Source organism: Epinephelus lanceolatus, chromosome 4 (assembly GCF_041903045.1).
Source record: "Epinephelus lanceolatus isolate andai-2023 chromosome 4, ASM4190304v1, whole genome shotgun sequence".
In the NCBI taxonomy this organism is placed as follows: Eukaryota; Metazoa; Chordata; class Actinopteri; order Perciformes; family Serranidae; genus Epinephelus; species Epinephelus lanceolatus.
The window spans coordinates 33,094,056-33,106,719 of NC_135737.1; the positions used below are offsets into that span (position 1 = coordinate 33,094,056).

At 42.2% G+C, this 12,664-nt stretch overlaps 1 protein-coding gene across 2 annotated transcripts in view; it reads left to right on the forward strand.

Moving 5' to 3' along the window:
• Window positions 1–12,664, forward strand: part of pde2a (phosphodiesterase 2A) — a 224,533-nt gene that overhangs the window by 192,487 nt on the left and 19,382 nt on the right. For both annotated transcript variants that reach the window (XM_033631080.2, XM_033631081.2), the window contains exons 8-17: window positions 705–861; window positions 1,598–1,650; window positions 5,165–5,239; window positions 5,335–5,376; window positions 6,014–6,082; window positions 6,172–6,302; window positions 10,646–10,757; window positions 10,875–10,914; window positions 11,421–11,484; window positions 11,731–11,812. In XM_033631080.2, coding sequence (XP_033486971.1) covers window positions 705–861; window positions 1,598–1,650; window positions 5,165–5,239; window positions 5,335–5,376; window positions 6,014–6,082; window positions 6,172–6,302; window positions 10,646–10,757; window positions 10,875–10,914; window positions 11,421–11,484; window positions 11,731–11,812 — 825 coding nt within the window. The remainder of the gene's footprint in view (window positions 1–704; window positions 862–1,597; window positions 1,651–5,164; window positions 5,240–5,334; window positions 5,377–6,013; window positions 6,083–6,171; window positions 6,303–10,645; window positions 10,758–10,874; window positions 10,915–11,420; window positions 11,485–11,730; window positions 11,813–12,664) is intronic.

Consider the following 12,664-nt stretch of genomic DNA (forward strand, 5'->3'; position numbering starts at 1 on the left):
ACTATAAAATGAGGTTACAAAAAATCATATGGGTGTTTTTATTGGACTTAATTTTTTGTAACCCACACAAGACAATCTACAAATGTGTGCTATGATCCTCAAATACTTCACTTTTTATTTTTGTGTTGTGTAAGGTCATATCCACAGAAATACAGATTGATGTGCAAATGCATATACCTTACTCTGTAAACACATACTTTAATTTCACATGAAAGTGTCACAGGTTTTACAAATGTAAACAGTTTCACCAGCAAAGACACATGAAGTCGAATTTACGCTTATGGATCGCTTCCTGTAAGTTTGTGGGTCATGTGACATTTGAGACTTTGCTTCTTTTTACAAAGCCAAACAGGATCTGTGGATTTTCTTATAGTTTTCGGTGATGATCCTGAACAAAAATCTAGTTTCTAATCTAATCTAGTTTAGTGCAATGGGATTTGTTTGCTTGTAGTGTGATGGACAATATTCATTACATTGTCAAGGATTACATGATCAGATTTTAATATTGTCCTAAATCATGAAACTGTCTTTCATGATAACAATACTTTGTAACCTCATGAAAAGCATGTCTGAGAAGTGCTCCACTTTGTGGAGTGGGTAATGCAATGGATGATGGGGCTAATTACAAAAATTGCAATGTGATTCATACTCAGTAAACTGACCCACCCCTGTCTGTGTTTCTGCATACGTGCATGACGTTGCAGGCCTCAGTGGCATGCACGCGAGTCCAGGCTGTTCAGACGTCCTACCAGAGGCCTCCTCTCAGCCCCTCTCCCATACAGTCCCACAATGCACTGCTGCACCTCAACGTCTCGGAGCAGGACTACTGCGAGCTGGACCGCAACATCCTGCAACTCTGTGGTACGCACACACAAATGGTTCACACAAACATACATCGAGGCATGTTAAATAATCCTCCTCCTCCACTCCCTCACTTCTTACATCATCTTTACCTCAATTATACAGACACCACACTGTGAAGTAAACATAATTATACACACACACACACACACACACACACACACACACACTTAGTGGTATATATGAGGTGTCCTATGTTAATAGGCTATGCCCATCTGGATAAAAAGCTCCATGAATTTAGATGGACTCCGTCAGTGGCACAAGCAATGTGTGACAGCTCCTGTGTGAAAACAGACCGCAGAAACGCTGTTTAAAATCTCATGCATAATGGAAGTGGACTCGCTAATGCCGTTCCTATGCATATACACATGCATCAACGTTGTTTACTCCCTGGTAATTGTCAACAAATATGAGTCGGCTTTAGTCTCCTCCGTTTTATTTCCCCCGGCCTCTGCCTCGCCTCTCTGTGCTCCCTGTCCAGCTCGTTCCTTCTGTCTTCATCTGCAGTCCAGACGGTCCTCCATCCTCTGTCCTGTCTTCATTATTAGTCCCTCTGTTAGCTGGTCCCCGCTCACCCTGCCCCGACCTCCTTCTCTCCTCACATCCCTCCCTGGATTGCTTTCTGTCCAGTTGCGTACATGCTCTGCATTTCCCCGTCTTCCTTAGCGCCAACCTGCCCGTGCTCCTCTCTGGTTCTCACTCCCATCACTCTCTCTCTCTCCCTCTTCTCTTTCAGGTGAGCTCTTTGACCTTGATGCGGCCTCTCTGCAGCTCAAAGTCATCAATTATGTAAGTGGTTGAGATCTTTCATATGCTCCCTCGTGCACGCACACACACACAGTTAAAGACATACAGTACATGCAGAACATGAGATCCTTCCTGGTGACTTGTTCCCCTCGTCCTGTCATTACCTATACCACAAGCTTTTTATCACACAATTGCTTCATCGGTCTCCCCACAGTAACAGTATGCCCCCCCTCCATAAATATGATAGACTCTCTGTGAGAAGGAGGGGAGGAGGTGCAGTGATTGATTGCAGTGAGGTAAAAGCTGGGGGAGAGAGGAGGGATACAGAGAGAGGAGCTATCAGCTACAGTGTGTGCAGAAACCTGACAACAATTTAAATGTATGGAATTATTCACTGATAAAGAAAATATGAGATGGAGAGGGATATTGCAGGAGAGAGGAAGGAGATTTGAAGGTTACGCTGCATCAAAGGGACGAAGTCTCAGTCCAGCAGAGCTTCAAGGAAGTCTAATGACCTTATGCACACCTTATGCTTGTGATTCTGTTTTTCGTACTGCTTACTGAGCATGGTGGAATTTTTTTTTGAGACAAGTTTTGGTAAAGCAGAAAGTTAAGTCAAAGTTTGTCTCCACTAAAAAATCAAGGACTTTGCATTCACTGGTTTTCAGCGAGGATTTGCTGCTTTCATTCATCTTGTGTGATTTTAAACTGAATTTCTTTGAGTTTTGAGAAGTTGAAAATGTCATTTTGGATGTGTTACAGACATTTTTTACCTTATCCTGACATTTTATAGAATAACGAATTAATTTAATGGATCTAGAAAATAATTGGCAAATGAAATTGATTATGAAAACAACAATTAGTTGCAGCCCTAATATGTCAAGGAAATTCTGGGGATTTATTTCCCCTCTGGTCGACTGTCACAAAGGCTCATTATTTTTATACAAAAAGAAAAACTCTGTGAAATTCTTAGTGTTTGTTTTCATTTTTAAACAACAGGTACAACTCAGATTTTAAATATTAATCTAAATAAATGTTAAAAAATGTGAAAATCTTATTTTGCAGTTTACGCACTCAATGATTAAAATATTGATTGTTTTATCTTAAATTGTTGCTAATTAGAAGGAGTCTGGTGCATAATCATAAGCTCATTCTTTTTCTCATTTTTCTTGTCATTTTTTATTAATGAGGGCTGTTAACCGCAGTGATCTGTGTCTTCTTGCAGCAGAAAACAAATATATTTTTTTATTCTTGTTTTAAAGCACTCTCCTCCTTTCCCCAAAAAGTCTGGTCAAATCTAAACAATTAGAGATTGCACCTTCGCTGCTACCTTGACGCCACAGGACTTAGATCCTCGGGGTGAAACAACACCGCAGTGCAGCCTGCATCTAAAACATCAGCCTCTGATTCCTCTAAACCTGAATTTGTAGTAGTTTTTCCGCATCTGAAGAAAAGGAGAGGGAGAAGTCGCGGTGGTGCAAAAAGCTGCAGGGGTTTTCAAATGCATTTCGAATCCGACATGATTTGTTTCGCCTGTTTATTGTTACAGTTGTAAAAAGGGGTTAGGGGGGAGGGAGGAGAGGGAGGAGAGGGAGGAGGAAGGGAGGAAAAGAAGCGGGAGATTGTTGCTTCTGAGGAATCGTCAGTTTGGTGGGAAGTGCTCAGGGCGGCTCTCACGAGATTAACTGTATTTGGGAAAAAGGGGGTGGAAGGGTTTATTATGATATGTGGGTGCGACGACTTGCTTGTGTATGTTTGTGCTGTGTATGTGTGTGTGTCTGTGAGTTCATGTGTGTTGTTGAGTGCTTACATGTGTGACTGGGGGGCGAGTGTGTTGGCAGCGGCTGGTGTATATCCTTTTCCTGCTTGTTCTCTATCCAGCTCTGTGGATTACAGAGAAGAATGATGTGTGAGGAAATGCTGCTCTCATGACTGTGTGTATACGTGTGTGTGTGTGTGTGTGTGTGTGTGTGATCATGTACATTGTTATGCCCCTGCGGTATTTGTGTAACTGTGCACATACGGGCGTGTGTTCCCACCTTAGAGGTGCTTTTTAGTCTATGAATGAAATGTTTCTCATTACATACTCCTTCATTAAGATGGACGCAGACACCTATATGTGACTTTTTCTGTGTTTATGTGGGGAGTCAGCATCGAAGAAAAACCTTGCTCGTGTGTCAGAATCAAAATTAATTCTTAAAATTGATTCTGTTATTTGCACAAATGCTTTAATCCCTCATAGTAGTATGATATAGTGGTAAGTAACGCATTCACCAACAGGTTTAGACTGTAAAAAAAACAAAAAACAAAAAGAGAATCAATACAAAAAATATTTTTTATTCTTTAAAATAATTATCATGTTAATAATCCACACTTTGTAGATTTTTTTTTTTACATATTTTTAAATTTATTTTATTATTATTATTATTATTATTATTGTTATTATTACCTTTTTTTCGCTTTCTTTCTTTCTTTCTTTTTTTTTTTTTTACATAATTATTCCCCTAAGAGTGGCTTTCTCTAATTTCAAACAGCCTCTGAGTACAATAAGGAAGCAAATTATTGTTTGCTTTGTACATTATCTGTGCAGTTCACAACATTTTTAAGCATGTGAGTTAATAAGTAGAGCATTGGTTGTATTGCGGCTTCCAAATAAGTTAAAAAATATCCGCCTACAGACGCCATAACGGGAGATATGATGAACTCACTGTCTTTGCTTTAGTCTTACTCACTGTTTGATGATCCAGGTTTAAGAGTTGATTGATTTGCATGATGTGTGGGGACTTGCAAGATGACACTATGACTGTCACATTCAAAAAAATGAAAACTCTCCAAACAAACACTCCCCAAATTAACAGGCATTTACAAAGACAAAGCTCAGATCAATGGGGCATTAAACAACTTCATCACACAATAAAAAACCAAGACTAACCAAATACACAGTGGTTAAAGCCTGTAACCCCGTGGTGTCTTCCACACCTCAGCACACCCGCCTTTAATTAAAGGGTCCCGAGATGCCAGGTCAGGTGGCATTAAAGTGACTCAAAACATAATAGGACACTAGGACTTGCTAGAAATGGCTCTAACAGGTTGGTTTATAATTCAATTATTTATAATAATTCAATCATTCTTATAGCTCTCTTTTGTGACAGGGAAACAGGATTAAGAGATGATCATGAGGTGAAGGATGCAACATTATAGGAGCATGTATGAGTATGTGTAGACATGTGAGGCAGTTTATAGTAACATGATATTTTTGTATTATCACTGTCCATGAAAATACAGTTGAATAACTCCTCTCACAAACTCTGAATTTACTCCAGATTTTATTGTGTGAGATATTTTAATTCACACTAACAATTCTTTTTTTGGCACGCCGATGCTTCTGCCAGACAATGTAGATAGTATTGAATTATTGCTCCAGTCATTTTGTCCGCCGATGTCTAATCTTATCTTCACACCTCGACTCGGCTCCAAATGCCCGACTGAGCCTGATAAAAGGAGAGTTTTTATGACTTTTTATCAGGACTGATAGCATGTTTGTGTTCTCCTTCAGCTGCAGCAGCAGACTCATTCACAGTGCTGTTGTTTGCTGCTGGTATCCGAGGACAACCACCAGCTTTTCTGCCAGGTACGCACAAATAAGCATAAGAAGACACAAATAAATGTTACATACTGTTTTAGCAGTGACTCCATTAAATGACCTCTGACCTCTGTGACCTGCAGGTAGTTGGAGACAAAGTCTTGGAGGAGGAGATCAGCTTCCCGGTGAGACCATCAAACACGAGAATTCATATAGATATTCATTTTGACATTATTTGTATATAATGTTTGTGGTCTTCGTTCCCAGTTAAGTAAATCACACCTTCATTCATTCATTCACTTGAGTTTTTCACACTGAGGTCATACGATAAGATACATTTAGGGAGGTTTGTTGCCATTTTTAACGAGCATACTTTAAATGCAAGTGTTGCAGGTCTCTCTGACTGACACGGTAGACTAAACCCCCACATGTAATCTTTTATAATCCCTGACAGGGGTTATAATTAAGAAATTTGGGCAAGTAATCACTTCCTTCAGGTCGCTTTAAGTCTCCTGTCCCCGGTTGCGGCGCCGATGTAGTATTTGTAACAGGCTTTATGGCGCTAATAGACCTTGTATCCGAGGCCAAATGATGTGTGGAATATAAGGACACAAAGAGAAACACACACCCAAGATGGGTTATTTGTGTTAATTTAACAAGAGAGGTAATAGACTCAGAATAAACAAGCTCTATTTATATATTTTAAAGAGAATCACCAGCGACTCTCTCAGCAATTATGATTGTTTCCTGTCTCTCGGGTTCATTACATTGTTTTTCTTTTAATCACACGGCCTTTATCGCTCTCCTTCTCTCTCTATTCAGCTGATGTTTGGACGCTTTGGTCAGGTTGTGGAGAAGAAGAAATCGATTACTCTTCAGGACATCAGTGCTGTAAGCAGTTTCTTTCTTTCTTATCTATTTATCTATCCATTTATTCTGTCGCTATATCAAACTGATTTTTCCACTTCTCTTCCTCTCAGGAGGAGCGAAGGCAACTGTCCAGCATGTTGGGCTGTGAGATCTCCTCCATGCTTTGTGTACCGGTGGCGAGCAGGGCCACCGGTCAGGTGGTGGCTCTAGCGTGCGCCTTCAACAAGCAGGGTGGGCAAAGGTATGTATGTGAGAGTTTAAACTGTAAGCTATCATTAACCCTTTTCCATTTTGTGATCACAAGATCACACTGAACCATTTCATGCGCAGAAGATTCCTTACGTCAAAAACAGACACGTTTTTAACCTGTTGGCTTACCTTTAAAATTACTGTAATTTAGCCACTGCTGGTTTATTGCTAAAGTATATTTAAAATGCTGTGATGTCAGGCTGAAGACGATTTGGCTTTTCCTAATTCCTGAAGCGCTGACTCATGGTAGATACAAAGATTTATCTGACAGCGGCTTACAGTAATGTTGGGATGGGTTGGCCTGATTGGTTGAGCTCAACGGCTCAGATTTGTTGAGTTCATAGCAGTGGAGAGTTTGCTGCTGTTTCCACTGCAGTCTGCCGCCAACCAGCAGAACGTGCTGCCCTCATGAATGCATACCATCGCCCCGTGTGTGTGTGTGTGTGTGTGTGTGTGTGTGTGTGTGTGTGTGTGTGCGTGACGATGCAGATGGCTATGCGATGATCTAGAGTCGGGTCATGAGTCTAACAGCGGGTGGCTTGGCTGCCTGGTTTGGCACCATGTCTTGGCATGTATTTGTTTGTGTGTGTGTGTGTGTGTGTGTGTGTGTGATGCTGCCAGGAGCAATGCTGCTATCTCCTGAATACAGAAGTCCATAAAAACGCACTCCAGCTGTGGCTGTCTGTGTTTGTCTGTTTGCTTAAGGAACTGTCTGAGAGAGTGAGGAAAGTTTTATCTATCTATCTATCTATCTATCTATCTATCTATCTATCTATCTATCTCAGTCATCCAGGTCATGGCAATCTTAAGTGCTATATCGTAGGCAACTGGACTTGCTTGAGTTTCTTGAAGATGTTTCGTCCTTCATCCAAGAGACTTTTTCAGTTCTGACAGACGGGTGTGGAGTCACAGGCTTTAAACTCTGTGTGGGTGTGGGAACCCTTACATAGTTGTTAAGGTCACATGTGAGTCGTTGGTCCACCCGGTTGTTAGGATTGGATGGATCCAGGTGTGAATGGGTGTTAAGGGAGGGATCCCAAGACTGCATTGTAGGTCCATCCATCCATCCATCCATCCCACCTACAACCTGTCTGTTACAACTGAAGAGGCCTCTTGGATGAGAGGTGAACCGTCTCTAAGAAACTCTATCTATCTATCTATCTATCTATCTATCTATCTGTCCGTCTGTCCGTCCGTCCGTCCGTCCGTCCGTCCATCCATTCATCTATCTATCCATCCCTATCTCTTTGTCAAGCAGCATACGCCTCTTTGTCTTATGTTTAAATGCTTGGAGATTAGTGTATTCTGTATTTTATCTCTTTTTCTCACTAACAAACACACACCTCACATGCACACTCACACACTGTACACATGCTCGCGCTCCCGTACAGTACAATCCCTCTGCTTTCCATCCTCTCTTTCTCTCTTCTTCTCTCTTTCTCTCTCTCTGAAGACTAAGATAGATGAGAGGGGATCATGTCGTATAATTTCTCCCTCTGCCAGTGGCACAGATGACAGAGCTGGCATCTCATTACCATAGTAACAGCAGCAGGATTATGGTCACAACTGTGCATAAAATGTGATAAATCTATCCTTCGCTCCAAGCACAGTCATCCAGATTTTAGCAGAGACATACATCTCTGAGATACATCCCCTCATCTATAGATTGCATATTCATGTGCACAGTTCTCTCTGCCTGGATTCTTCAAAGTGTAAATTAGCCAATTACCCTAGGACACAGGTGCATGGAAACATATTGTGGTACCAGTAAGTGGTCATAACTCAGTTTTGATGCCAGCAGATGAGAACACTACGCTCTAACCATTACAGAGTGACGTGTGGCCTCATGATAAACCTGAACCCTAAGCAGCAGTGTAAGAATATAAGGATGTATAAGGCCAACATGGGATGAGCTTTTATGTTCAGAAGGCCATGTTAGTAGGCTGTTGGATTCATTTCTCATACTGTCTTAGAAACTGCAGCCAACCCCGTGGGAACCTGCTGTGTGCTTTTTTACTGCTGTGTGTCTGACTTCAGTTCCTGGGAAATTGACTCTTGCTTGTTTCGACTCTTGCTGCAGAAATAGAGACTGTTGCAAATAGCCTGATTTACAAGACTCTCAATACTCTTTACAAGAGTATCAAGAGTATGAACTTCCCAGGCCTTTTCCAGGTTCGGGTCAAATGCTGCTTCCATCCAAACTCAGGGACAGAAAGCCCTGGAGCCACACACTGCTGCGCACAGCAACACTGGTAGCATGCAGCACATTGCCACTGCCCTCTGTAGGCTGAGAGAGAGAACGGCAGGCAATTACCAGCATCACTGTGGTCACTGCAGATAATTTCATTCATCAGTCTTCATTTGCCTCCTAAATGCTCTCAGGTTCTCCAGTCATTTAATTTTAAAGGAGATTGACAGCCATGTTTAACGGTCACAGGAAACCAGAGTTTGCTTCTGTTGTGATTTAGACATATTACAGTAATTTAAGTCTCACACAGCTGTAAGTGTTTTTTAGATAATAATTATGAATCAGGCCTGTCTTTGGCTGCATTATTTTCATTATCAATGAATCCACAGATTATAATCCATTATCCACTATCCCAGCTGACACTGGACGAGAGGCAGGGTACACTCTGGACAGGTCACCAGACTATCACAGGGCTGACACATAGAGACAGACAACCATTCACACTCAAATTCATACCTGCAGGCAATTCAGAGTCACCAATTAACCTGCATGTCTTTGGACTGTGGGAGGAAGCTGGAGTACCCGGACACGAGGAGGACATGCAAACTCCACCCCCTGGGTTAGAACCAGGAAGCCTCTTATCTTGCTGTGAGGTGACAATGCTAACCACTGCACCAACGTGCCGCCTCAACTACCCGTGTTATCTCCAATTCGTAAAGAAAGCTTCTTCTCACATGTCTCCACAGTGAAGTACAATAATTGAGTAGATGTTAGTTACGTTCCACCACTGATTCAGTAGTTTTAAAAAGTGATTAAAAAAAAAAAAAAAAAGTCCAATCACAATTTTCCAAAGCCCGAGATGACAGAGCATCTGAAGATGTTCAGTTTACAATTATCTGCAGTGATGCAGGTGTTACACCGGTCCATCGTGGTGAAGAGGGAGCTAAGCTGGAAGGCAAAGCTTTTGATTTACTGGTCCATCTACGTCCCAGCCCTCACCTATGGTCATGAGCTCTGGGTAGTGACCGAAAGAATGAGATCGCGGATACAAGCCGCCAAAATGAGTTTCTCAGCCTTAGAGATTGGGTGAGGAGCTCGGACATTCGGAGGGAGCTCGGAGTAGAGCCGCTGCTCCTTTATGTCGAAAGGGGTCAGTTGAGATGGTTCGAGCATCTGATCAGGATGCCTCCTGGGTGCCTCCCGTTAGAGGTGTTTCAGGCACGTCCCACTGGCAGGAGGCCCCGGGACAGACCCAGAAAACACTGGAGGGATTATATTCCTCATCTGGCCTGGGAACGCCTTGGGGTCCCCCAGAACATTCCTGTTTTTATGCTTCCACATCGGCAAGAGCCGTCGCCAGAGGCATTATGTTTTCAGCTTGTCCATCCGTCCACCCCATTCTTGTCAAGAACACACTGAGAGAATTTCTTCAAACTGGTACAGACGTCCACTGGACTCAACAATGAAGTAATCAGAGTTCGGTGATCAAAGGTCACTGTGATCTCAGAAAACATGTGTTTGGCCATAACTCAAGAAGTCATACACTAATTATGACAAGATTTCACACAAATGCCCGATACAGTGATGAAGTGAAGACATTTTATAACCAAAAGGTCAAAGGTCAACTTCACTGTGACATCATAATGTTCTGCAGAGACATATTTCTGGCCGTTATTCAACACCATAACTCAAAAACAGAGGGGAAGACATTTAGTCAGATACTGGATAATCTTGGGTGCCCACATTGGAACTGTGCTGATTATACAGATCATATGTGCTGCCGAGTTGAAGATGTGTGTGAAGCATGTTTTAAAATGTATAGCTTCTTTGCAGTAACATCCATATTTGAAGCGTTGTCACCTGTCATGGCGACATATGAGTCCGTACTCCAGCTTGACATTGAACCATGACGCAGTAATTCTAGTTTCCTGCAAAATGATTAATCTGTTATCAAATTAGTTGCAGAGTAATTTTCTAACCATCAACCGATTGATTAATTTGCCGTTTCAGCTCTACATTCGTAAACGTTTTGAGTATCTGATGTCCCACAGCAGCCTATTAGCTCTGTCTGAATTCTGATTTATCATGCAACTTTGTGTGTGTGTGTGTGTGTGTGTGTGTGTGTGTGTGTGTGTTCTCCGCCGCAGACACACAGAGGCAGATGAGCATGCAATCCAGCACTGTTTCTGCTACACTTCAACAGTCCTCACTTCAACTTTGGCCTTCCAGAAGGAACAGAAACTCAAAGTGGAGTGCCAGGTACTGCACACGCCCACACTGACACTCCCTCACACACACTCACACACATACTGTATACGCATACATAAATATGCATGAAGTTAAAGAGCTTTTCCTGTCCGCTGTCTCTCCACACAGGCACTCTTACAAGTGGCCAAGAATCTCTTCACACACTTGGGTAAGTCCTGCCTGTCTGTGTCTGCGAAGGAAGAACGTCGTAGGACAATTTGCCTTAATGGCTGATATTTAAGTGATCACCTAGTGAAACGAATGGCGCACGTAATTGAATGAGATATTACCGAAAAGGTGATTACACCCAGGATCATAACCATAAAATCAAAAGGGCATTAAAAGTGATGGCTCCACCTCTCTATCCTATAATTACACTGAGTCATTTAGATTCGTATCCAACAGTAAGCACCAACTGTGGAAGGAGTCGTTGATGATTCATCACGATTGCAGGTGCAAAGAATTGATCCACTGGTGGAGCAAATTGCCTCTCACTGTACAGAACCGTTGATTACAAAAGCTCATATCAGCTCGTACAGCCTATCCACCGCTGTACTCACTGTATAATCTCTGTTTTTGTCTATCTGGGCCTCGCTGATATTTCCTTTAATTTCCTCTCCTTTCCTTTTGTTTCCGCTCTCACCCACTCTCTTTCTCTCTGCCTAATTCTTTCAGATGATGTGTCAGTGCTGTTACAGGAAATTATAGTGGAGGCCAGGAACCTCAGTGGCGCAGAGATGTAAGCCCTCTGATTCATCTTCAAAGGAATGTTTCAACATGTGTGTGTGATAGAGAGAGTGTGTGTGTGTGTGTGTGTGTGTGTGTGTGTGTGTGTGTGTGTGTGTGTGTGTGAAATGGGAATGTCTTTATCACCATTTGAAAAGGCTATCTTGGCAATTTGTTCCTAACCGACTTGTCGCATTTAATTGAAGTTACAAAATGACCTGAGATGAAATGAGATATTCTCGTTTCCTCTCTCCTCTAGCTGCTCCGTGTTCCTGCTGGATCGTCTCAGTCATGAGTTGGTGGCGAAGGTGTTTGACGGAGGCGTGGTCAGTGACGAAGAGGTACGACACACGAGCCTCCAGTTGCTCACATACACAAACCCATTGACCGGTGACCTTTTCAGGGAGAGACGTTGTGCCTTTATTGAAGAGACAAGGGATGTAGCTATGTATAATGAATGTCTCAGTGCCGCTGTGGGACTGTGAGGTTATCAGCAGAGATATTACATAGGTATTTAACCAATATGGCTGCATTTTGTCGTCTCTCCTTGTCAGAAATTGTTCAACATTAACGCTTACCCACCTGACGAGTAACCTCTGTGTTGGGGCAAGTGGATGCCTCATGCAGTTGTCTGATCGGGGAAGTGAAAAATAAAGGATGTCTAATGTGACACAATCTGAAAATAAACTGTGTGCAGTATCGCTGAAATGGTGCTTTTCAAACTGAGCTGTGTCTCCCCACCAAGTGTTGAACAGGACTGATGAGGAAACTATGACATACTGGACACTATAGAAGTTAACTCTGCGACCAGCGATGTTGTGTACGACACAACGTTACTAACATTAAATATCTCAGGAACGCTGCAAGTGAGAGACAGATTTTTTTGCCATCATGCTGTTCCCGTGCAATAGTATCCCTCTCAGATGTTTTTTACTCCAGTCTTGAACTGCTGTGTCTTTTTGAAGACTTTGTGAAACAAGTCCATGATTATAAATCCAAAAGCAAATGTCTTTGTTAAAACATTCTCACTCCCAAAACATTCTCACTAGGTGCCTCTCCAACATTGGTTTTGGACATTTAGGGAGGGCTTCTCAATTTACGCTTGTTACATGCACTGTGTCTTTTCAAAATAATCTTCCGTTTTCACAGTAAATGATCAGTTTCCACATGCTGCACATGATAGCACACTACCT